This window comes from Mauremys mutica, chromosome 2 (assembly GCF_020497125.1).
Source record: "Mauremys mutica isolate MM-2020 ecotype Southern chromosome 2, ASM2049712v1, whole genome shotgun sequence".
Lineage (NCBI taxonomy): Eukaryota > Metazoa > Chordata > Testudines > Geoemydidae > Mauremys > Mauremys mutica.
In genome coordinates, this window is record NC_059073.1 from 49,543,529 (window position 1) to 49,567,320 (window position 23,792).

A 23,792-nucleotide genomic window follows, 5' to 3' on the forward strand; every position below is an offset into this window, starting at 1 on the left:
AAAAAGAAGACAGCAAACGCATTTGGAAATGTTTAAAAAAAGAGTTCAGTAAAGCTCTAGACTTAATGTTCATGAAGTTAAATAAGAAGAAGAATGTGCCCTTCCTGTGATACCTCCTAAAAAGATAACATTTCACCAGTGGTCTTTGAGACACTTCCTTTTGCCTGTTCTAAGGATAGGAGGAAACTCAGGTATCTAATAACATTGTGTGGGAACCACTGAGAAATACTGATTTGAATGGTGAGCACTATAATCTAACACCTTTCATCTCACAGGTTTTCACAGCTGTTTACAAACAATCCTCACAATACTCTAGAGAGGTAAGAATATGTTATTAACATAGCCAATACATAGATAAAGAAATTGAGCCACATAGTGGTCAATTGACTTGCCTCAAGTCACATAATAAATCAGTGGCAGATTTGACAATGGAATCTTGTTTTACTGATTCATAATCCCTATTTCTGAGTATCAGGGTACACAGAAACAGATTAAGGTTATTTAGTCCATCCTCTGCCAGTGCAGGATGGTTAGCATATAATGTCTTTGTCTCAGTCTACTTTTGAGTAACTAGCCATAAGGCTTTACTCTCTTTCCTCAAAAGAATATTACAGACTTTAACCACCCTTATGGATAGAACATTTGCCCTAATGTTCAATTGCAATGTCTCATTCCTCAACGTCACCTTAAAATTTCTGATTATTCTTCTTGCTGTTTCTTAAGCCACCTTAAAGAATTTCTCTTCTTCCTTAATGCTGACACTCTTCCAGTTCTAATATATATTATTCCCATTGCCACTCCCCTGTTAAATTTTCAACTCTGCTTTTGTGTGATCTGAGATAGCTGATCTGCCCAAATCAAATTGTACCTGATGCATTTTCCATAATTTCACAAAGTGATCACCCTATCTATGACCTATCAGTCCTCATCCTCAAAGGAAACCTGAATAACAGTTTCAAAAGACAAGTCTGGGAGCTTAAATTCATAATTTTGCTAGGCACTAATAAATGCGGACTGTACAGAGACACTGGATTCATGGCTTATTACAACAATCTATAACCCACTAACAATGCCCCCTCAAGGTGTCTTCCTTCTCCTTTCTTTTCTTCCCCATCTCCTGGGGGGATGTTAACAGGCTACATCACCTTGAATAGACCTGTCATAAACAGACAGTTAAGGGTTAATTCCTCTTTTACCTGTAAAGGGTTAAGAAGTTCACAATACCTAGCTGACACCTGACCAGAAGGACCAATAAGGGAACAAGATACTTTCAAAGTTGAGAGGAGGGAAAAAGTCTTTTGTCTGTTCTGTTTGCCGGAGTCAGAGATCCAGAAAACAACCATCTAACCCTTTTTTAAATTAGTGAGTATTTAATAAGAATGTGTTAGATTTCTTTATTTTTCTCTTTGTCATTTCTTTTGCATAAGGGGGAGAACCAAATTGGGTTTCTTTTGTATAACTTTAAGCTTTTGCCCAGATGGACATCCTCTGTGTTTTGAATCTGTTGTCTGTGAGAGTAGCTTGCATGCTAATCTCACAGAGGTATTCCTTTCACCCTTTTTCTTTAATTAAAAGTCTTCTTTTAAGAACCTGATTGATTTTTCCTTGTTTTAAGATCCAAGGGTTTTTTGGATCTGGACTCACCAGGAATTGGTGGGAGGTGACTCAGTCTCAGTTCTTCCAGGAAAAGGGGGATAAAGACTGGGGAAATATATGGGGGGAAGACAGAGTTTCCAAATGACTCTTCCATAAATGTTTGTTTAAACAATTTGTTGGTGGCAGCTACTAGCTCTGAGCTGGTAAATAAGCTTAGGGGTTAGCTCATGCAGGTCTCCACATCTGTACCCTAAAGTTCAGGGTGGGGGTGACACCTTGACAGGACCCTTGAAATACGTGTTACTGTTTATGCTAAACAGTGTGTTCCACCTTGTAGTTAGCTGTGATGCTCTAGGTATGGCTACAATGTAATTAAGAACCTGTGGCTGGCCTCTGTCAGATGACTCTGGATCACGAACCTTGGGCTAAGGAGCTGTTTAATTGCAGTGTAGACTTTTGGGCTCAGGCTGGAGCTGGGGACCCAGCGAGGTGGGAGCATCCCAGAGCTTGGGCTGAAGTCCAAGCCTGAATGTTTACACCACAGTTAAACAGCCCTTAGCCTGAGCCCCATGAGCCTGAGTCAGCTGGCCCAGGCCAGCCTCCAGTGTCTAATTGTAGTGCAAACATATCCACTGGGTACCTTTCCCAGACCTGAAGAAGATCTCTGAGTAAGGTTGAAAGCTTGTCTCTCTCACCAGCAGAAGTTGGTCCAACAAAGATTGACATTTTCTTTTAGTATTTGGGAGCTTTTCTAGACTACAGTCACATTTCTCAGGAGCAAATCACTTTCCCATTTCTCTATTACCTAAATCATACTGAAGACACTTTATATGCATATTCTGCCGCTGTGTATTCTTTAAAATTACCACTAAACTTTGTCAGATAACTTTGTTTAAGCTAAAATGAATTAGGTCATTCCATTATTAATTTTGAGGCTATTATCTTCTGATGCACTCATCAGAAACAGAACTCTGGTCTTGAGGGAGCTGAAGTAAAGTGAATGCAATTCCTTGTGTGTAAGAAAGTCAGTGTCCCTCCAAAGCTATGACATGCCTGGGCCAGAAAGAGCAGGTTTGGGTGCAGAGAGGACTAAATGATCTGAAGGATAGAAAGAACAGATACATCTTGCTGCTTGCCACCACAGCTTCCTCATCTTGACAAAGAGATGACAAAGAGTTCACAAATACAAGAGAACATAGGTAGATTCTCATAGGATTTGTATTCCCTCAAGGAAAAATCAGTCTTAAGGAGTATCCGTCTATGCATGTGTGTGCACTTACACACACACACACACACAATGTATTCCTTCTTCTCATGTTGCAATCCATGATACAAATGGTTCTGGTTGCGATTCTGCTCCCAGCAGCCAGCTCCAGGAGTAAACACATTCCCTGGAGAGTTCCACCAGCAAGCCCTTTGCTTGTGGGCAATTTCTTGGGATCAGACTGAACTGAAAAATAAATAAAGCCGAGGTTAAGAAACCTTAAATGATTATGTATTTTGGCACAGCCCTTGTTGTTTAAGGTCGAGCAACTGCAGATTAAACATAACTACCCTTGAAGTGCTGCTAAAGGAGAAATGGTCACAATAAAATAAATAAGTACTTTTACTGTACATCCAGGGAGAGCTGCTTTATGTAATTGCACATTCTTTGTTTTTATTCTTGCAAATAAGAGAAGCATAATCCTGAAGCATCAGATTAGCAGATGTGTACAGCCTATGTCTTTAGTTCACAATCAAATGTTGATGTAAATGCAGAGGTTTGAACAGAAAATTAGAGGCTTTCAGTGTCCTGCTGTTGGAGTGTGGCAGTGAATCACTGCCATTGGTGATTAAAGAAATACCCGGTGAGGTAAAATTGGATTCGGGTTCTTAGACTTCAGTGTGATGCACTAGGTGTGTGGTTTACTGCTGCACTGAGTGTTCTCTTCTGCGAGGGCAGTTGTCAGTAAGATTGATTAGATAGCTTCAAAACTGGTAATGTGTAGGTAGATGGCTTTTACTAAAAAGCATACTCCTCAGTCTGCCAGTCATCCTCTCATAATATGGACTGTAGGAACAGAGCTTGCTTTAATTGTGACACTTCACCGTCTAAGTTGGCAATCCACTCCAACATACATGTTAGGCAAGTAAAAAGTTTTGTCTGAGTTTTTAAGTGTAAGCCTTGATCATTTAACAAGGAAAAAGCAAGGAAACCAGAGAGAGAGAATATGAATCATTACCTGATTCACATTGACAAGGTGTTTTTTTTCTAAATAAACCAAGCTATCTGTCTATATCAAAGAAGAAAATTAAGCCACATGATACAATATAATTTGATGTTTTCTACTGTCTTTCATGTGAATGGTGTTTCAGAAAGCTTTAGCGTTCAATAATACATTTGTACAGTTGAATAATGTATAACAGCACAGGGAAAATGTTAAGAGAAACAAGGGAGACAATATGGGTCACATTCTTAGCTGGCATAAATTGGTGTAGCTCCACTGATGTCATTGAACTCAGGCCTTGTCTACACTACAAGACTATTTCGAATCAACTTAGTTCGAATTTGTGGATTCGACCTTATGAAGTCGAATTTGTGTATCCATACTAAATACACTAATTCGAATTTCTGAGTCCACATTCACGGGGCCAGCGTCGACTTTGGAAGCGGTGCACTGTGGGAAGCTATCCCACAGTTCCCGCAGTCCCCGCTGCCCATTGGAATGCTGGGTAGAGCCCCCAATGCCTGCTGGGGGGAGAAATGCATCGAGGGTGGTTTTGGGTAAGTGTCGTCATTGAACCGTCAATCACAACCTCCCTCCCTCCCTCCTTGAAAGCGCCTGCGGGCAATCTGTTCGTGCACTTTTCTGGTCAGTGACAGCGCGGACGCCACAGCACTGCAAGCATGGAGCCCGCTGCGATCATCGCCGTTTTCTCCTCCTCGCACTTTATCGTCCACCTCTTCCACAGTCAGCTGATGAGAAATTGGGCTACTTTTCAATGGTGCTGCAAGCACTGGGGGACCATAGGGGACGTTTTGCAAACATCAACGTCGGGTGGCCGGGCAAGGTTCATGATGCGTGTGTTTTCAGGAACTGTGGGCTGCTCAGATGCCTGCAGGAAGGTAGTTTCTTCCCGGACCACGAAATAACTGTTGTGGATGTGCAGATGCCTATAGTCATCCTCGGGGACCCAGCCTGCCCGCTAATGCACTTGCTCATGAAGCCCTATACAGGCGCCTGGGACAGCGACAAGGAACTCTTCAAATACCAGCGAGCAGCGTGACCTGTGACTGTTCAGTTTCTTTACAGAGAAGCTGAACCTGCCCCTGTTTCTTTACCCAGTTACTGTTGACTCTCCTCTTCGGTTACATACCCCGTTCACCCCGTTTCCCCCACTTCCAACACACGTGTAAAAATAAAATACATGTCCCATTGTTACTTAAGAAAGGTTTCTTTATTCATGACTTTGCGTTAAAGGGTTGAAACTGGGAGGCAGACTGTGCTGGGTAGGGTGTGCGGTGATGTAAAGACCGCCTCTAAACTCAAGGAATGACAGGCTCCTGCTCCTAGAGCGGTCCGCAGTGCCGGAATGCTTCTTTCAACGGAGCCTGCCATCCCTCTTTATGGAATTCTGTGTGCGGGCGGATATGTGACCTTGTGGTGGAGGAGGACGGATACAGATTCCTCAGCTGCGTGACTCAGCGGTCCAGGACAAGGACCGCTGTATAAGATCTGTAACCGCCCTCCCCCGCTGCAAAGTCACATCTCCCCCGCCCACACAGATCCTGGAAACCACCTCCCATACCGACCAGGGTGCCTACTGACTGCACCGTGTGTGTGACCCGCTGCTGATCCTGCCCCCGTGTCTGTACCCTGGGAAAGGTGACTGTCCTATGCAATTAACCACCCCCTTCCCCACACCCCCCATTCAAACACAGTCTTCTTTGAAAAAACATAACGGAAACAGTAATTAACAGCAAAGCATTTTTATTAATTAAGTTGACAGTTAGGGGATGGGACTGGGATTGGGACTACTGTGAGTCTGGAAGTGAAGGACTTCGGCAAATCTAGGGTATGAGAGCTTTTGGGTACTTGAGCACTGTGCTGTGGTGCAGTGACAGTATTCACGTCCCCGGCCGCCCCTCCTCCTGATTATTTTCGGTGAGGGGGGTATGGGACTTTGTGGCGTGGGAGTGCGGTTGCAGATACACTGCAGGGTGTCTCTGTCCTCCTGCGGTCCTGCAGAACATCCACAAGGCGCCTGAGCGTGTCCGTTTGCTCCCTCACTAGTCCAAGCATTGTTTCAGTCGCCTGCTTGTCTTCCTCACGCCACCTCTCCTCCCGTTCGCTGTGTGAGCGCTGGCACAGAGAGACGGTCTCCCTCCACTGGCTCTGCTGGTCCGCCTCTGCTAGGTAGCAGCCCATACGTTCCTCGAACATCTTGTCCCTTGTCTTTTTCTTTCACCACCTAATCTTTGCAAGCCTCTGCGAGGGGGATGCTGTGTCAGGTCTGGAGACAGTGGAAGCTGTGAGATGGGAAACAGGGAGTGAATTCCTTGCAAATATTCTTTTTTGCGAACAATTAACTGAGTCTAGGCTGTCTGTGTGAATTCTGGGTTGAGACCCCTGTGCCTGCTAGGGCAGAAATCATTTTCGCGGTGGATTCTGGGTAAATGTCGCCAGTCATTCCTTCCTCCGGGAAAGCAACGGCAGACAATCATTTTGAGCACGTTTTCCATGAATTGCCCTGGCATACGCCATAGCGTGGCAACCATGGAGCCTGTTTTGGATTTTGTGTATGTCACCGTATGTGTACTAGATGCCGCTGACAGAGGCGGGCCAGCAGCGCTGCACAGCAGCATGCTTTTGCTTTTGCATGACAGCAGCGATGGTTACCAGGCATACTGCACCGTCTACCATACCATGAATTGGTAAGAAGACGGTAATAAGATGGTCATGGTTACCTGTCCTTTTGCACTGCACCATTTGGTGCTGTCATAAGTGCCCCTGGCCGATCAGCCAGGGGCGCAAAAGCCAAAATTGGGAATGACTCCCTGAGTCAATCCCTCCTTTTTGGTATCTAAAAATAGAATCAGTCCTGGCTAGATTATGGGCAAGTGTACTAGAGAACCACTGTATCATAGAACCAGAGAGCACAGCTGCTCTGTGTCCGATCCTGCATAAATTATGAGCTGTATGCTATTCACAGGGGGTGCTCCTGCAACAACACCACCTGTTCATTCCGTTCTTACCCCAGCCTTCCTGGGCTACCATACCATTGTCCCCCCACTTGTGTGATGAAGTAATAAAGAATGCAGGAATAAGACACAGTGACTTGTTTGTGAGAAATGAGTGGAAGGAAGCCTCCAGCTGCAATGATAGTCCAGGCAGGACATTAAGGAGTGTGGATGAAGGAGCCCATCATCCCTCTGCTAGTCCAGGGGCAATTGAATCTTTTATTTACAATGAAGGGTGGGGACTGATGGAGCTCAGCCCCCTGTTGCAATGATGAGGACGGTTACCAGCCATATTGCACCATCTGCCATGAAAAATTAGGGACAGGCGCCCTTGATTGACCTTACTGATGCTAGTCGGCATGGTTACCCCATGTGCCAATAGGCTGACGATGCACTGCCCCATGTGCCAATAGGCTGACGATGACGACGGGTATCAATCGTATTGTACCGTCAGCCACCCATGGCGGGGCGGGGAGCAAGGATATTGGTGTTGAGTGCTGCAGCATCGCATCTATCTGCAGCATTCAGTAAAGATACGGTGACATGTAAACGAGTCAACAGAGGATTGATTTCCCTTTAACTTCTCGGGTTCGGGGGGGGGTGCGTAAATTGCAGAGCTGTGCCCTGAACCAACGCGGACACGGTGTTTTACCATAGAAGCATTTGGAGCTCATCCAAGAATGCAAATGATTTTCGGAGACAGCAGGAACTGTGGGATACCTTGCGTCCTCATTCCCCCCTCCCTCCATGAGCGTCCATTTGATTCTTTGGCTTTCCGTTACGCTCGTCACGCAGCTGCGTGCTGAGTCTGTGCTATGCCGTCTGTCCGTGGATTTATTAAAAATACTTTGGACCAGGCGCACCATAACAGTAATTCCACTACTTAGATGCATGAGTCTCCTAGCGAGATCACCGTGAGGACGGGCACTGAAGGAGATAGAGAGCGCATGCTGCGTGAAATCTATCACGAACCATGGACCTATGCAGCCGTGCTCGGGGAGGCAATGCTCCCTGAATACCGCATGAAAGCCTCGCGCGGAAAAGGGTGCTATCACGGAGCACCCAATAAGGCAGCTCTCCCCAGGAACCTCCTGCTGATGCTTATCGATTAACGGAAGGAGAGCTTCGTGGAGATCTCCCAGGAGGATTTCTGTTCTATCACCATATATAGAGAGACCTCCTTCTCACACACTTCAGATTCCTGTTATATTAAGAATAAAAGTTAACATGGTTAAAGCACTTACCGACTGCTCCTTCCCCTGATTCAGGATCCGGGTTCATGGCCGGGGAGGGTTGGTAGGGGATCTCCGTGACGGTGATGAATAGATCCTGGCTGTCGGGGAAACCAGCGTTGTAAGCGCTCTCGCCTGCCTCGTCCTCCACAAACACTTCCTCATCTTCCCCGTCCGTGAACATCGTCGAGGAACTGTCCGTCGACACTGTCCCATCATCAGAGTCCATGGTCACTGGTGGGGCAGTGGTGGCAGGCTCCGTAGCGTCCGTTTGCCGCTTTGATTTTTTGGTAGCCTTGTCTGGGGTCCTTGGTTTTCACGCGGCGATGCGTTGCATGACGGCTGTATCCTCTGTCTGGATCATGGCTTTGGAGACCTTCTCGTAGGTCTTTGCATTCCATTTGTTGGAGCGCAGCTCCGAAAGCACAGACTCCTCGCCCCACACACCGATCAGATCGAAGAGTTCCCGGTCAGTCTATGCCGGGTCCCTCTTTCTATTCAGAGATTACATGAACTCCTCTGCTGGAGAGCTCTGCATTGCTGCCGGTGCTGCTGAGCTCGCCCCGATGTCCAACCACGAAATGAGATTCTAACTGTCCAGAAAGGAAAAGGAATTCAAATTTTCCCGGGTCGTTTCCTGTGTGGCTGCTCAGAGCATCGAAGCTCGGACTGCTGTCCAGAGCGTCAACAGAGTGATGCACTGTGGGATAGCTCCCGGAGCTACTAATTTCGATTTGCATCCACACCTAGCCTAATTCGAGCTAGCCATGTCGAATTTAGCGTTACTCCACCTGTCGGGGTGGAGTACCAAATTCGAACTAAAGAGCCCTCTAGTTCGAATTAAATGGCTTCCTGGTGTGGACGGTTGAGCGGTTAGTTCGAATTAACGCTGCTAAATTCGAATTAAAGTCCTAGTGTAGACCAGGCCTCAGTGTTGCTATGCTGGCCCAGTACGTTTACAGTTGAGATTTGAAAAGAGAGACGTACTCATTGAGGCAAAGGTGGTTCCAGATGGTAGGCACAATGAGGGAGAAGATTTTTTGCACCTATAATGGCCAGATGTAAGACTGACAGAACTGAGTCTAGTGCTGCTGTTAGATATGCAAAGGAGATGAGGAATGGAACAAAGAGACAAGGGATATGAGAGAGAGGATGAAAGAACACCAAGAGCAATTTTGAATTAGATCTTGAAATGAATGTCCTGATAAAGAAGAAGAGAGTCAACAATGGCCTGACACCACAAACAGCAAGCTAGTGGCTTTCAGAGACTGCTGATACCTACTTTAAATTGTGATAATTGACTCTCTGAAATCAAGAGTCAAAAGACAGAAAACTATGTGCAACTCACTAAACAGCAAACGTCTAGTTATTAAAAGCAGTAGTCTCTGATCCTAAATAGAATTAGAGAGATACCAAAAACTGGATCGAACAATTCAGGTAATATGAAGTGTGCTTTTTCTAAAATGTACCCAATTAAGGACACCTTTTTTACATGGCAGCTCTTTAAAAGAAGTCTAGCACAGAATGGAGACATTCATCTCTAATATCTCAGGTGAAACGTTCTGTGCAGATCAAGTATTGATATTTATGAACAATAACACTCTGGACGTATTAAGTTCTTATTGACCGTAGTGAATTATCTATTGAGGAAAAGACATAGAAAGCGTGTATGTCTAGCATTGACTTGTGACAAAAAACATAACCTCCTGGGGTTTGTGCAATTTTATATACTGTGCAAATGGTTGAAAACTGCCTGCTTTTGCCATAATCATGTCTATTGTAATGATGTGCACCATGTTATAGCAAGACAATAGTCCTTTATTGCCTCACTAAATAATTTAGGCAATAAATAGCCTAATATTTTCACTAGTAAAATAAAAAAGCCCTGGCTCAGTACAGTTTTATATGGTTTAACAAGCTGATCTGAACTGTGGCATTTCTGATGACCAGGGAGGCAACTGCTCACTAGCCCTTTCAGCTAAAGATCCAGATCCAGATTAATCCTTTGTGTAATTCCTTTAGCTACAGTAGTATTATACCAGAAATGACCATGGCAGTGATGTAATGACAGAAGCCAGTCGCCAGCACAAAATTAGAAAAAAAATATATATTATGCCTGGCAAGTCCAGTCAGCTGTATTAGTACTTGAAAACTGAGGGAATATTGAGTGGAGTAAGGGGTACTCGGATCTTTTTAAAAAAATAATAATGGCATCAGTAGGAGTCTGCTGGAGAAGAACCTCAAGGCCAGGTGCTAAGATGGTTATAATTAAGATATTTGTAAGTGATGTTGAATACGATTTACCTAATGAAAGGTAGTTCTGGGTGCCTAAATAGGTTGTCAGTATTACTCTAAAGGCTTAGATTGCTCTTTATTTCTTGACCTTTACAAAAGTGTGCTATGTTGGATAGAAAGCAGCGCACTGACCTTCTTGAACCAAGCTGTAAAATGAATAATCTAGATAAGAAGACAAAACAATCTAGGGTAGTGGTAGGTTTGTTTTTTGTTTTTTAAATACACTGATATAAAGTAATGAAGTAGTGCTAAAGAGTGCAACTGGCAACAACTGGAATCTTCCCTGTGCTGAACTCAGAAAGTCCCTCAGGAGTTTGGCAGTTACTTATACTGCATTGTGTAGGCCAGTGGGGATTCTGTGACCCGTCCTTCTCTTTCTGTCAGAAGCAAATGCTCAGTTTGGCAAAGAACTATCACACCTTTTTTGTTGACTATGGCCTATATGGATCCAAGGAGAATCTTACTTGAGTTAGACTGTCCCCTGTAGTCTGGAAAGTGGTGGTGGACAGGACTGTGTTATTGCCTGGAGTTATCTATATTTCTCTTTGCGTTTGGATCTTAAAAGAAAATAGAACATTGTCTGTCTGAGCCATGATTCCACTGTATATTAGCAAATTACCACAGGATTCAGTCATCATCATCATCATAGTATTTAGCCCTATGTTGTTGTTGTTATTATGGAAAAGGATTGTTTTCCCTTTCTATGACTACAGACATTTATAGAGATAGTTGCAGTACAGAGTCACCTTTCACCATTCCCCAACATTTTGACTGAATTTCTTCAAACTCATTTTTTTAAACTCTGTTAAAATTAAATGTTTTAAATTGTATCTTTTGGCAGCTTGACGCTACTGACTAAGTCCAAGCAAAAGGAGATTAGAGCTATGTAAAGTCCTCCCTAAAATGCATGACTGTGATTTACAAGATAGGCTTTAGTGTACCAGCTGAAATTCTAGCTTTATTAGCAACCCTAAAACTTTATAAGCTTTGCCTATAACAGGTAAGTCCAAACTTTGCTAAATGTGAGGCTCCCATTGGGAAACTGCTGGAAGCCTGAGGACCTCACTGAGGCTGCAGTCCAACAAAGCACTTAAGTACGCCCTTAATTCCATCTCTGTTTAGCAAGGCACTTTAAGCACTTGCTTAACTTGATGTGCTTTGCTTAGTCTGAACCTACACCTTATTCGATACCCATTAAAGTCAATGGACCAATTTCTGGGTGAGCTAATAGGAGTTGATTCAGGCCTGTAGTGCAAATACAATATTTTTCTAAGATTTATTTTTACAACTAAATCCAAATGAATAATCTGAAATATCTTGCTTGTGAGGCAAAATGACAAGATATTAGAAATACAGCAATTCCAAACCGTTGCTGCTTTTTTGCTGCTGCTGCTTCTTTAATAACTGATCTCTGAGATATTGTCTGTGTTATGAGGGTTTTATAGAAAATTTGGGGATGACGAAAAGCCATTTGGCCTGTTGAGACTTATCGTTACATCATTTGTCCCAGAACAGCACCTAGTCATTCTTAGATTGATGATGCCTCAGAAATCTTGCCTGCAAAACCATTCTAAGCATTTATTACTGTCAGAACAAAAAAGTGCTTCCTAAAGTCTGTTTTGAGGATGTTTTTCCCTAACTTTTACTTACAATAAGCTTTCTTGTCTCACCGTTGTGCTATAATGAAAAAGTAACTGAAGCTGACATTCTCTGCACCAGTTTTCAGAACATATGATTCAATTAGATCTTCCTAGATACTTGTTTCTCTCAGTTATCATCTTTTTCACCCTTTTGCCTGTTCTCATACTGGAATTTAGGCAATTAATCCTAAAAATTGTTTTGCTGCCCTTCCTTAAGTGTCGTAATATATCTTACAGTATAAAGTGGCTAACACTGAAAATAGTAGTCTAGTGTCAGACAAGCATAGTGAAACTGTAATGTATAATTGTATTGCATGAGCAATGACAGAGCTAGAAATTAAAAGGATTTTTAAATAGAACTATTTCCAGCCAGCCATAATTTTTTCAAAAGAAAACCTTTCATACTAAGAAATCTATTTGAGTAATTTTTGCTAGGTTAACTTGCTCCTATAAATCTGAGATTAACAGAAGAACATAAGACTAGCCATATTGGGTCAGACCAATAGTCTACCTAGTCCAGTATGCTGTCTTCTGACAGTGGCCAGGCCAGATGCTTCCGAGGGAGAAAACAGATAAAGGTAGTTATTGAGTGATCCATCCCCTATCCCAGCTTCTACCAGTCAGAGGTTTAGGGACGCCCAGAGCAGGGGGTTGCATCCCTGACCATCTTGGCTAATCACCATTGATGGACCTATCTTCCATGAACTTATTTAATTATTTTTTGAATTCAGTTATACTTTTGACCTTTGCAATATCCCCAGGCAATGAGTTCCACAAGTTGACTATGCCCTTGTTATAAACCTGCTGACTATTAATTTCATTAGGTGTCCCTTGGTTTGTGTGTTATGTGGAGGGGTAAATAACAGTTCCTTATTCACTTTCTCCACACCATTCATGATTTTATAGGCCTGTACCATATCATCCCTCATTTGCCACTTTTCCAAGCTGAATAATCCCTCTGTCTTTAACCTCTCCTCATATGGAAGCTGCTCCATACTCTTAATCATTTTGTTGCCCTTCTCTAAACATTTCCCAATTCTAATACATCTTTTTTGAGATGGAGTGATCAGAACTGCACTCAGTATTCAAGGTGTGGGCATACCATGGATTTATATAGTGGCATTATGATACTTTCTGTTTTATTATCCATCCCTTTCCTAATGGTTCCTAACACTTTGTTAGCTTGCTTGACTGCTGCTACACATGGAGCAGATGTTTTCCGAGGACTATCCATGATGACCCCAAGATCTCTTTCTTGACTGTTAATAGCTATTTTCACCCCCAGTATTTTGTATGTACAATTGGAATTATGTTTTCCAATGTGCATTACTTTGCAATTATAAACATTGAATTACATCTGCCTTTTTTTTGCCCAGTGGCCTAGTTTGTGAAATCCCTTTGTAACTCTTCGCAGTCAGCTTTGGACTTAACTACCTGAGTAAATTTGTATCATCTGCAAACTTTGCCACCTCACTGTTGTCCAGATCTTTTATAAATATGGTGAACAACAGTAGCCCCAGTATAGATCCTTGGGGGCCTGACTATTAACCTTTCTCCATTGTGAAAACTGACCATTTATTCCTACCCTTTGTTTCCTATCTTTTAACCAGTTACTGATGCATGAGAGGGCATTTCCTCCTATGACATGGCTCCTTACTTTGCTGAAGAGCCTTTGGTGAAGAATCTTGTGAAAGACTTTCAGAAAGTCCAAAAACACTATATCTACTAGATCACCCTTGTCCACATTTATTCACCCCCTCAAAGAATTCGAATGGATTGGTGAGGCATGATTTCCATTTACAAATGCCATATTGATCATTTCCCAGTATATTGTGTTCTTCTATGTGTCTGATAATCCTGTTCTTTACTCTCATTTCAACTAACTTGCCTGGCACTGAAGTCAGGCTTATTGGCCTGTAATTGCCAGGATCACCTCTAGTACCTTTTTAAAAAAATGGCATTGCATTAACAATCCTCCAGTCATCTGGAACAGAGGCTGATTTAAGCAATAGGCTACATACCACAGTTAGTAGTCTGTGGTAGGTTCTTTGGTATTCCCTCCCACCCCCAAGAATGTTAAATTTAGTCATATTATGGTTGCTATTACCAAGTGGTTCAGCTATATTCACAGTTTGTACCAGATCCTGTGTACCACTTAAGTCTGAAGTAAGAAAAGCCTCTCCTCTTGAGGATTCCAGGACTAGCTCTCCAAGAAGCAGTCATTAATGGTGTCTAGAAACTTTATGTCAGCATCCCGTCCCGAGGTAGCAATTGCCCAGTCAATATGCAGATAGTTGAAACACCCCCATGACACTAAACTGAGGGGAGAGGTAGATATGCTGGAGGGTAGGGATAGGGTACAGAGTGACCTAGACAAATTGGAGGATTGGGCCAAAAGAAATCTGTTGAGGTTCAACACAGACAAGTGCAGAGTCCTGCACTTAGGATGGAAGAATCCCATGCACTACTACAGACTGGGGACCGACTGGCTAAGCAGCAGTTCCACAGAAAGGGACCTGGGGATTACAGTGGATGAGAAGCTGGATATGAGTTGGGCAGTGTGCCCTTGTTGCCAAGAAAGCTAATGGCATATGGGGCTGCATTAGTAGGAGCAATGCCAGCAGATTGAGGGAAGTGATTATTCCTCTCTATTTAGCACTGATGAGGCCACATCTGTAGTATTGTGTCCAGTTTTGGGCCCCCCACTACAGAAAGGATGTGGACAAATTGGAGAGTGTCCAGCGGAGGGCAACAAAAATGATCAGGGGGCTGGAGCACATGACTTACAAGGAGAAGCTGAGGGAACTGGGATTGTTTAGTCTGCAGAAGAGAAGAGTGAGGGGGGATTGATAGCAGCCTTCAACTACCCGAGGGGGGGGTTCCAAAGAGGGTGGAACTCAGCTGTTCTCAGTGGTGACAGATGACAGAACAAGGAGCAATGGTCTCAAGTTGCAATGGGGGAGGTCTAGGTTGGATATTAGGAAACACTATTTCACTAGGAGGGTGGTGAAGCACTGGAATGGGTTACCTTGGAAGGTGGTGGAATCTCCATCCTTAGAGGTTTTTAAGGCCTGGCTTAACAAAGCTCTGGCTCGGATGATTTAGTTGGGGTTGAGGTTGAGGCTGGTCCTGCTTTGAGCAGGGGGTTGGACTAGATGACCTCCTGAGGTCTCTTCCAACCCTAATAGTCTATGATTCTATGATTACCATGTCCCATCGATTGCCATCATTCCACCAAGTTTCTGTGATGCCTATTATATCAATATCCTCATTTAATACCAGGCATTCAAGTTCACTCATTTTAGTATAAAGACGTCTAGCATTTGTATAGAGCACTTATAAAAACATAAGAATGACCATACTGGGTCAGACCAAAGGTATATCTAGGCCAGTATCCTGTCTTCCGACAGTGGCCAATGTCAGGTGTCCCAGAGGAAATTAACAGAACAGGTAGTCATCAAGTGATCCATTCCCTGTCGTTCATTCCCAGCTTCTGGCAAACAGAGGCTAGGGACACCATCCATGCCCATTCTAGCTAATAGACATTGATGGAACTATACTTAATGAATTTATCTAGTTCTTTTTTGAACCCTGTTATAGTCTTGGCCTTCACAACATCCTCTGACAAAGAGTTGCACAGGTTGACTGTGTGTTGTGTGAAGAAATACTTCCTTTTGTTTGTTTTAAACCTTTTGCCAATTAATTTCATTTGGTGACCCCGTAGTTCCTGTGTTATGAGAAGGAGTAAATAACACTTCCTTATTTACTTTCTCCACACAAGTTATTATTTTATAGACCTCAATCGTATCCCCCCTTAGTCGTCTCTTTTCCAAGATGAAAAGTCCCAGTCTTATTAATCTCTCCTCATACAGAAGCCATTCCATACCCCTAATCATTTTTGTTGCCCTTTTCTGAACCTTTTCCAATTCCAATATATCTTTTTTGCGAGGGGGCGACCACATCTCCACGCAGTATTCAACATATGGGCGTACCATGGATTTATATAGAGGCAATATGATATTTTCTGTCTTATTATCTGTCTCTTTCCTACTGATTCCCAACATTCTGTTCGCTTTTTTGACTGCCACTGCACATTGAGTGGATGTTTTCAGAGAACTATCCACAGTGACTCCAAGAGCTCTTCCTTGAGTGGTAACAGCTAATTTAGATCTCATCATTTTATATGTAGAGTTTATATGTATGCTTATAAAGTTTGTCAATATTTAGTTGTCTGCCTTCATGTGATGAAAGTGAGTGGGACTCATTTTCGTTTGACTGTTTCTCTTCAGCTCCTATCTGCACATTATCAACTTTGATCTTCTCCTATGTACTAGGATATAGAGAATTCCCATTAGTAATCTTCCACTAAAGGATGTCTCTGTCCAAACCATGTGCTCCTTTACACCTATCGGCTTTCCCCCAGTCCTTAGTTAAAAAATTCTCCACAACTTTTTTTAATTTTATATACCAGCAATCTGATTCTGTTTTGGTTTAGGTGGCGCTCATCTTTCCTGTATGGGTGCTTCCTTTTACAAAAGTTTCCCCAATTCTTAATAAACCTAAATCCCTCCTCCAAACACCACTCATTCAGACACTTCAGTTCTATGTAACTGGCTCTGTGTGTGGAATTGGAAGCATTTCATCTTAAATCTCTTACCTAGTAACTTAAACTTGGCCTCCAGGACCTCTCTCCTACCTTTCCCTATGTCATTGATACCTACACGTGTTACAACCACTGGCTACTCTCCTGCACGGTACACTGAAACACCCCTTCTATTCTGGATGCACTTAGACAGTTTCTATGTAAGGTTAATATTTTCTTCACAAATTTGTGAATAATTGCATCAGTGGACAAATGAACTAGAGAGAGTTGTGACTTATACTTCAGAAGGATGATGAATACAACCCATTGTACACCTGCTCCAGCAAAAATATTAGTTTGGTTTCAAAGCTGCATCAGTTCCCAGAACACTACAGATCTAGTTTGTTTGGCAGCTTGACCTATTCAGGCAGAAGGTCTAGGCTGCCATGCAACAGAGATGAGACAAGATACGATATTTTTCTGTTTTGTTTTGGGTTTTTTTCCCCAGTAATAATTAATTCTGTATTATTTCTTATGCAGTTGGGATTTCATGTTAAAGGGTAAGAAGAGGGATAACCTTTACTTGTCACAGGAAAGTGGTTCAGTGTGTTCATTACTTCAGGGCTATCATCTGTCGTAGAGTAATTAGGTTTGCAGTCCACACACACAAGGGGTAAGCACTTGATCAGGGCCCCCTATCTCGACATGTTGATAAGGTTGCACTGGAAGAACTGAGAAGTTGTGGTTACCAGTGTTGAAGAGATATACCAAGGGAAGACAAAATAACTTCCCTACATTTCCTAGCTTGGGCAGTGCATCCTCAGCATGGATCAGTCACTCAGCAACCATCGTTTAGCCCAGTGGTTCTCAAACTTTAGCAACCCTGGGACCCCATTTTGATTTTAAAAATTTCCGTGGACCCTCAAGCTTCCCGCTCAGCCCCAGGCCCCGCCCCCACTTCACTCCAGCCCCAGTTTGAGAAACATTGGTTTAGCCCATAGAGATATGTTACTGTAAACAATGAAAATACAAGAGAATTGAGAGTCTGCGGTATTGACTGTGCCATGGGAAACATAACCTTTCACCAGCTCGGATATTGTTTAGTATCACATATAGGGACGGAAAATCTTTGCCACGTGATGATCCATGTGCTGTGAGTTGATGGAATGACTGCTAACGGAGGCCAGTGCCAACAGTTTTGATGGTAGATTTGCAATGGGGACACTAGTCCACTAAGAACTGAACTAAGACCACCACATTCCATATCTCCCATCACAAATGTTGATCCTGGTCTCCTTGTTATCAGTTACTGCAGAGAAGAAGTGAATCAGATTGCAAAATGAACTATCCTCAGAGCCCTGGAAATAGTCGTTCAGACCAGGGCTCGCACACGAGCACTGAACCCAATCCAGTTAAAATTGACAGGCGTCATTCCACTGACTGCCCTGAGCTTTGCTTTAGGCCCATTGTCAGGATGGAGTGGGGCAGATCACGGTGATGTTCCCTAGGCTGTATCTCTTCTGTGCAGAGAGGGCTTCAGTCTCCAGGGATGTCCATCTGACACTTTTCAGATTAATAATAAATTCACATCTTGGGGAGCATACAGTTCCGGGTATCTGCGTATCTGCAGTTTTAGAAAACGACATGAAATTGATCAGTGTTAAGTATCAGAGGTAGCCGTGCTAGTCTGAATCACCACATGGGTCTGACAAAGTGGGTATTCACCCACGAAAGCCAATGCTCCAATACGTCTGTTAGTCTATAAGGTGCCACAGGACTCTTTGTCGCTTTTTATTAAATTGATTGTTCACCAAATATATGATGAGGCTCCTTCCAGGCACTCACTCATGTAACTTAGTACAGGATTCGGAAATATGCAATGAAGTACTGAGGGCTGAAATTTGGCCTTGATTGTTCACTCAAACTAGGGGCTTTCGAAAGAAACAAACCAAGAGGGGAAAGCCTATTTAAACTTTTATTATAAACTCTTCCGAAACAAATTTTGTGACAAAGATTTGTTAAATTTACTGGGCTTTCCTACAGAACAACAAATGTAACTAGAATGGACACGGGTGTCTTGTGCACATCTTACTTTTAGACATTGCAAATATATCAGATATTCAAAAATGTAGTGCTGTAATTCAAACATGGACCCAAAATCTGTTCTTAGCTACCCCATTGTAAGCCTAAAATAGTTCCATTGTGTTCTACCAGTGTAACTGAGTAGAATTTGAGCAGTGGTAGTTTGCAGTATACACACTCTCCTGCCTTTCCTTTTTAAGCAAAATGGACATCTGTTACAGGACTGTCAGATATTTGGTAAGAAATATCCCCAAATTTCTGCCTCTCCTTTGAATGCGCCTTTGCTTTGTTTGTGTTTTTTTATTTTTGTTTTTAAGAAATCGTTAGATCACTCTTTAAGAGGGACATTTTTTCCTTCCATTTCTCTGCTGAGGGAAAACTCAGTTCTGTACTCCTTCATTATTAATACAGATATTGTTAGACAGATAGGAAAGTTTGTTGTCCTAAACTGACATTGAATGGCTTTTCTGTCTCTCAGAAACAGATCAACAAGTATAGAGGCCTCCAATGTGCTAAGAGATGCATTTGTTTGCTTTCCAGGATCAGTGGTTTTGGCGTGTTAGAAACAACAGGGTGATGGATGGATACCCCATGCAGATTACCTACTTCTGGAGGGGTTTGCCTCCAAGTATCGATGCAGTCTATGAAAACAGCGAAGGGAATTTTGTTTTCTTTAAAGGTAAGAAGGGCAAGAAATCTAGGTGACATTTACAGGCCTGCCGACACCTAATAGACACATTTTAAAATTTTCTTCTTATAGTGAAGTAAAATCTTATTTATTTTCACTAGTGTCTTCTCATACCCTTTGCAAATTCAGAATGTAGAGAATTAGCAAATAAGTGAACATAATAAAAAACAAGCATCTAACATACTTTTCACAGTGGGCAACTATTGTTATCATTAATGATAATACTTCATATTAGTGATTTTGGGGTATATTTTGTAAAAGTAGGTAAGTCTTACTAGTAAAGGCCATACAGCAATGATCTGCTATTAAGACTTTGCTCACACTTTTTGTGTGTGAACTACAGGTTGTCTGGATTAAGAAAGTATGAATGAGTGAGTTTCTTTATATTTTTTTCTAGTTCTCTTTCTTCATTTCTCTTATTACTAGGGTATTTGCATATTTCTAAGGGGCATCTGTTCCTGCTGTGTATATTTTATCACGTGTTATTTGTGCCACATTGTAATTATTTGGTCTGGAAATTATGATGCTACAAATTTGAGGTGGGAAATGGATTATTAACAGATATCCCTGTTTCATGCAAATGTCCCTAATCATTTTTTAAAAAAGAGGAAAAAACCCAGAAAATGTTATGTGGATTGAATTGTTGCTAAGCAATAAGCAATTTTTTTAAAGTTTTACTCCAGGCATCAGCTGTTCTTTAAAATTAAAGTTCTTAAATATGCATCTAATTTAGATTTAATGTGAAAATTATACTTTATGGTAGATAAATAGTAGTTTATCATTGGAACCTGTTCATTTGAAATGAAATCAATGTAAAATGTAATTACTTTATAAGGTAAGAACTGTGAAAACAAAGGAGAATGTGATTTGAGAATGAAGAATCCAGTTGTGAAGCTATCAGAGTTAACTATATGGATTGCGACTGGCTCTTTTGTTCTTTTTCATATAATTATGCCTATGAAAAGGCAGAAGAACAATGCAGACGTTTTCCCAGCCATTTTTTCAAAATATGAAAAAGGTTATTAGGTCAAAAAATGGACCCATCTGTACTATAGTAGAACTAGCGTGGAGGTACAAGAAGCATTTCATTCACTACTCAAGTATGGTCACCTCTGGAGTGTGAAGGTGTAATTGTAATTGTGCAGAAATACAACACAACAGTTTAATATAGGCAATGATGATGAAAAGAACTTGCACCTTGTTTGAGACATAGAAGTTACAGGTCCTTGTATTTACTTTATTTACTATATGATAGCACACAACACGTGCCTTTTATGTCTGCATGCATGTGCTAAATTCCAAAGCCAGCTCATAAAATGTATACCATATGATAAACTGAATTTTATTTTCCACCTTTAACCTTTTCAATAACACTCTGCCTTCTAATCTTTCTCGATTACGACCAGTGTTCTAAACCTGTAAGCAACAGTTGGCATTTTCTAATATAAAAGTTGTACTTTACCACAGAAAAGATTGTCATGCATCCCTCTACTCCCCTCCTTCCTAATAAAGCAGTTGTAGGAGGGTGTTATGACTGAACTATTCAGCAAGCAAGAGGCAAAGATCTGTCAATCACAGGTAGTGTATAAGTACCAGTCTACCCATTTCTTCTTGTTTTTTTACTTTCTGCATGCTGGAAGGTTAGAGCAGCAGCTGTCTCAGTATTTCACCCCCTGTGCTCTCTTTCATTCTGCCTTATTCGTTCTTTTCCTATTCTAGCCTAAGAAAAGATGAAGAAGCATAGAAGCAAGGATAAAGGGAAAGAGAGAAAAAAGCAGCACACAGGAGACATCAACTCTCCTGTGTCTGCTCACTCCAGGGCCCCAGTTACACAGAGAGTAAAGCAGCAGAAGAGAGAGATTTACCTCCTATAGCTGCTTCATCCAGTAACCAAGGAATCAGGGAGGAATCGACCAATGTGCTGCATATCAGCTCCTCAACTCCACCTTTCAGCCTAGCCACATTGCTGTAGGGTGTTGGTTCTATGTAGGTCCCTGGTTAGGTGTTTTCTGTCTGGATTTCTGTAGGGTTGCCCATCACTGTGTATTTAGAACCTCTCTCTATCGGTGGCCCAGTGGATTTCATAAGCCCAGCTACCACAGACTTTCTTTTAACAAATGTGTCAGCATTTCCTGGGCCCTTAAGGCCATTTGTGTAAACTCCAGTAATCATAAGTGGTTTGCACAGATGAAAGTCATAATATGAAGTAAGTTATAACGTGCAGGCTTAATTCAGCCTGCAGAACCTTAATTTATGGTGATAATATGAGAAATAGAAAGAAACCATTTTAGCCCCCAGGCCATGGATGAGTTTATCAGCATGGCAACTAAGAAAGCGGAAAAAGCTCTGTTTAGCTGCAAATGGAACTGAAAATTGAGATGCAAATCAATGAGACTCAGTGAACATAGAACCTCGTAACACCTTTTTTACACAGTCACTTTTTAGGGTGCTTGAAGGCCAAGGGTCCTTTTCCCTCATAGTGATCCCACTCTGCCTATTGCATTCATTAGCAGATGATTCCCACCACACATGGCCTGAATTTCAGAGCAGAGTGCTGACCCAGGCCTTCCTCAGTATTCCTCAGATCCAGGACACCAGGATGCCTGGGAGTACAAGCCTTGCAACCCTGCACAGCAAAAACCACTTCCACAAGACCCTTGTTTCCCTATAGCTGGAATCCTCAAAATGTCAGTACTCTCTTTTATTTTTTAATGGCCTCTTGCTGCACTCTGCCATCAAAGGCATCACCTCTGAGAAATAAAGACCAGCCATTGTAGATCCTTGGCTACTGTCCCAGGGGACAGAAACACACAGTTTTCTCTGAAGATCTAGATTGTATATTTCTAGTCAATGCCATGCTCTTTTCTGCCTTCTCAGCCTGCTTTGCATTAATGTGTGTAGAGCAGAGGCCAGAAGGTAGGTTTCTCATTCTCCAAGGCTCATACTGTTATATTAGTTGTCTTAGAAACAGCCCACTTCCCCTTTGTTTTCAGAATCCTCCACGAAGATCTTGTCACCCTCTGTTGAGCTGGATATAGAGGTCGGGTGCATTCTTGCCACATCTCCTCAATTGTCAGCTTATTTCTGTGTGTGGTATACAGATCCACAGGGATTTCCGTTTTCAGCCAGTGTCATTTGTGCCTTGAAACTGGGGTGTAGAAGTCCATGCAAAGATCAAACTGTCAGACCTCTGTAACTCTCAAGAGAAGATCAAGATAAAGTAACAATAGACTACAGAGTTCCCTAAGGACCCTCTTCTCTAGGCTCACCATTCTGCGTCATAGTAATCGTCTCCCTTACACTGTAGTCAAAGTTGCAGATAGGCTTAAAGAATGGGCCTGGTAATTTCTATCTTCCTTCCCTACTCAGTGAACCAAAAGGATATTTACCTACTATCCATCTGCCGATCCAGGCTTTGTTTATTCTTCTTTGCTTGTCCAGTACGGGGACAGAATCATTCAGTAACTTATGGACCATGGATACCAAAATAATTTGTGTAAAGTATAGATACAGTTCCCTGGGACAGAAGCACAGACCTGGGATAAAGTTTAACTCCTCCTCTTATGGTGCCTAGAGATCATGCAGGCTTAACAGTCTGGTGGCTGAGCAGAAGCAGTATTTTTAACCGTAGGTTTCTTAGAGGAAGTCTCTGGTTGCTTCTCTTGAGGTAAGTAACACTCAATCTCAACTACAACACATACAGTACTCTCAAATCTCTACTTTGTGCTGGAGAAAGAGGCGAATATGTATTTATGCTTCCTTCAGAACATCCTCTGCTTCCTATGGGCAGGCTTCAAAAGGACCTCAAGGTGAATTTTCCATCAACATTTCTCTCTTTTCTTGCTTTGGAGGTTTTGTTATTAAAAGGAAGTAGGTGGACTAGGACTTATATGATTGACAGATCTTTCTCTCATGTTTTCGGATCTATGGAGCAATAACACTGCTGTTGCCCATAGGATGGGAGAAAAGAAGATTCGGTCAAACACAGTTGTCAGTAAGTAATCTTCACCTTGTTTTTCCCAGTAAAATTGCACTGATTCAAGGTCAAGGACTAGCAATATGCAACCTAGGCCCAGTGACATTTTTAAGATGCAGCATCTTGTTGGACAGAAAAGCCTGCTTTCTGACATGAGAAATCTGGAAACAACCCTTTCTAATTCCATCCCAATGATCTATAATGTATTTGATTTGGGCCCTCAATGTTTAGGAGACAGCAGACCTGAAATTTGAAACAACTTGATTATTAGAAAACCTACTTACGATACTTTTATTTAGGTTTTGAGGGTTTGGTTTTATTTGTTCGTACTCAGTCATCTCTCCCTCCACCTGTGCAACTGGATTAATGGCACTAAGGCAATTCTGCTTTAAAGAAGAAGAAATATAAAATAAGAGCTAAATAAAAATCTTTAAAAGAAGCTTACATTTTCTAGCAGACCTATGCTGTTAAATACAAGGC

The 23,792-nt window shown here is 42.1% G+C and overlaps 1 protein-coding gene across 2 annotated transcripts in view; it reads left to right on the plus strand.

Annotated features, from left to right (window-relative positions):
- Nucleotides 1–23,792, plus strand: part of MMP16 (matrix metallopeptidase 16) — a 303,672-nt gene that overhangs the window by 261,962 nt on the left and 17,918 nt on the right. For both annotated transcript variants that reach the window (XM_045003066.1, XM_045003065.1), the window contains one exon: nt 19,189–19,327. In XM_045003066.1, coding sequence (XP_044859001.1) covers nt 19,189–19,327 — 139 coding nt within the window. The remainder of the gene's footprint in view (nt 1–19,188; nt 19,328–23,792) is intronic.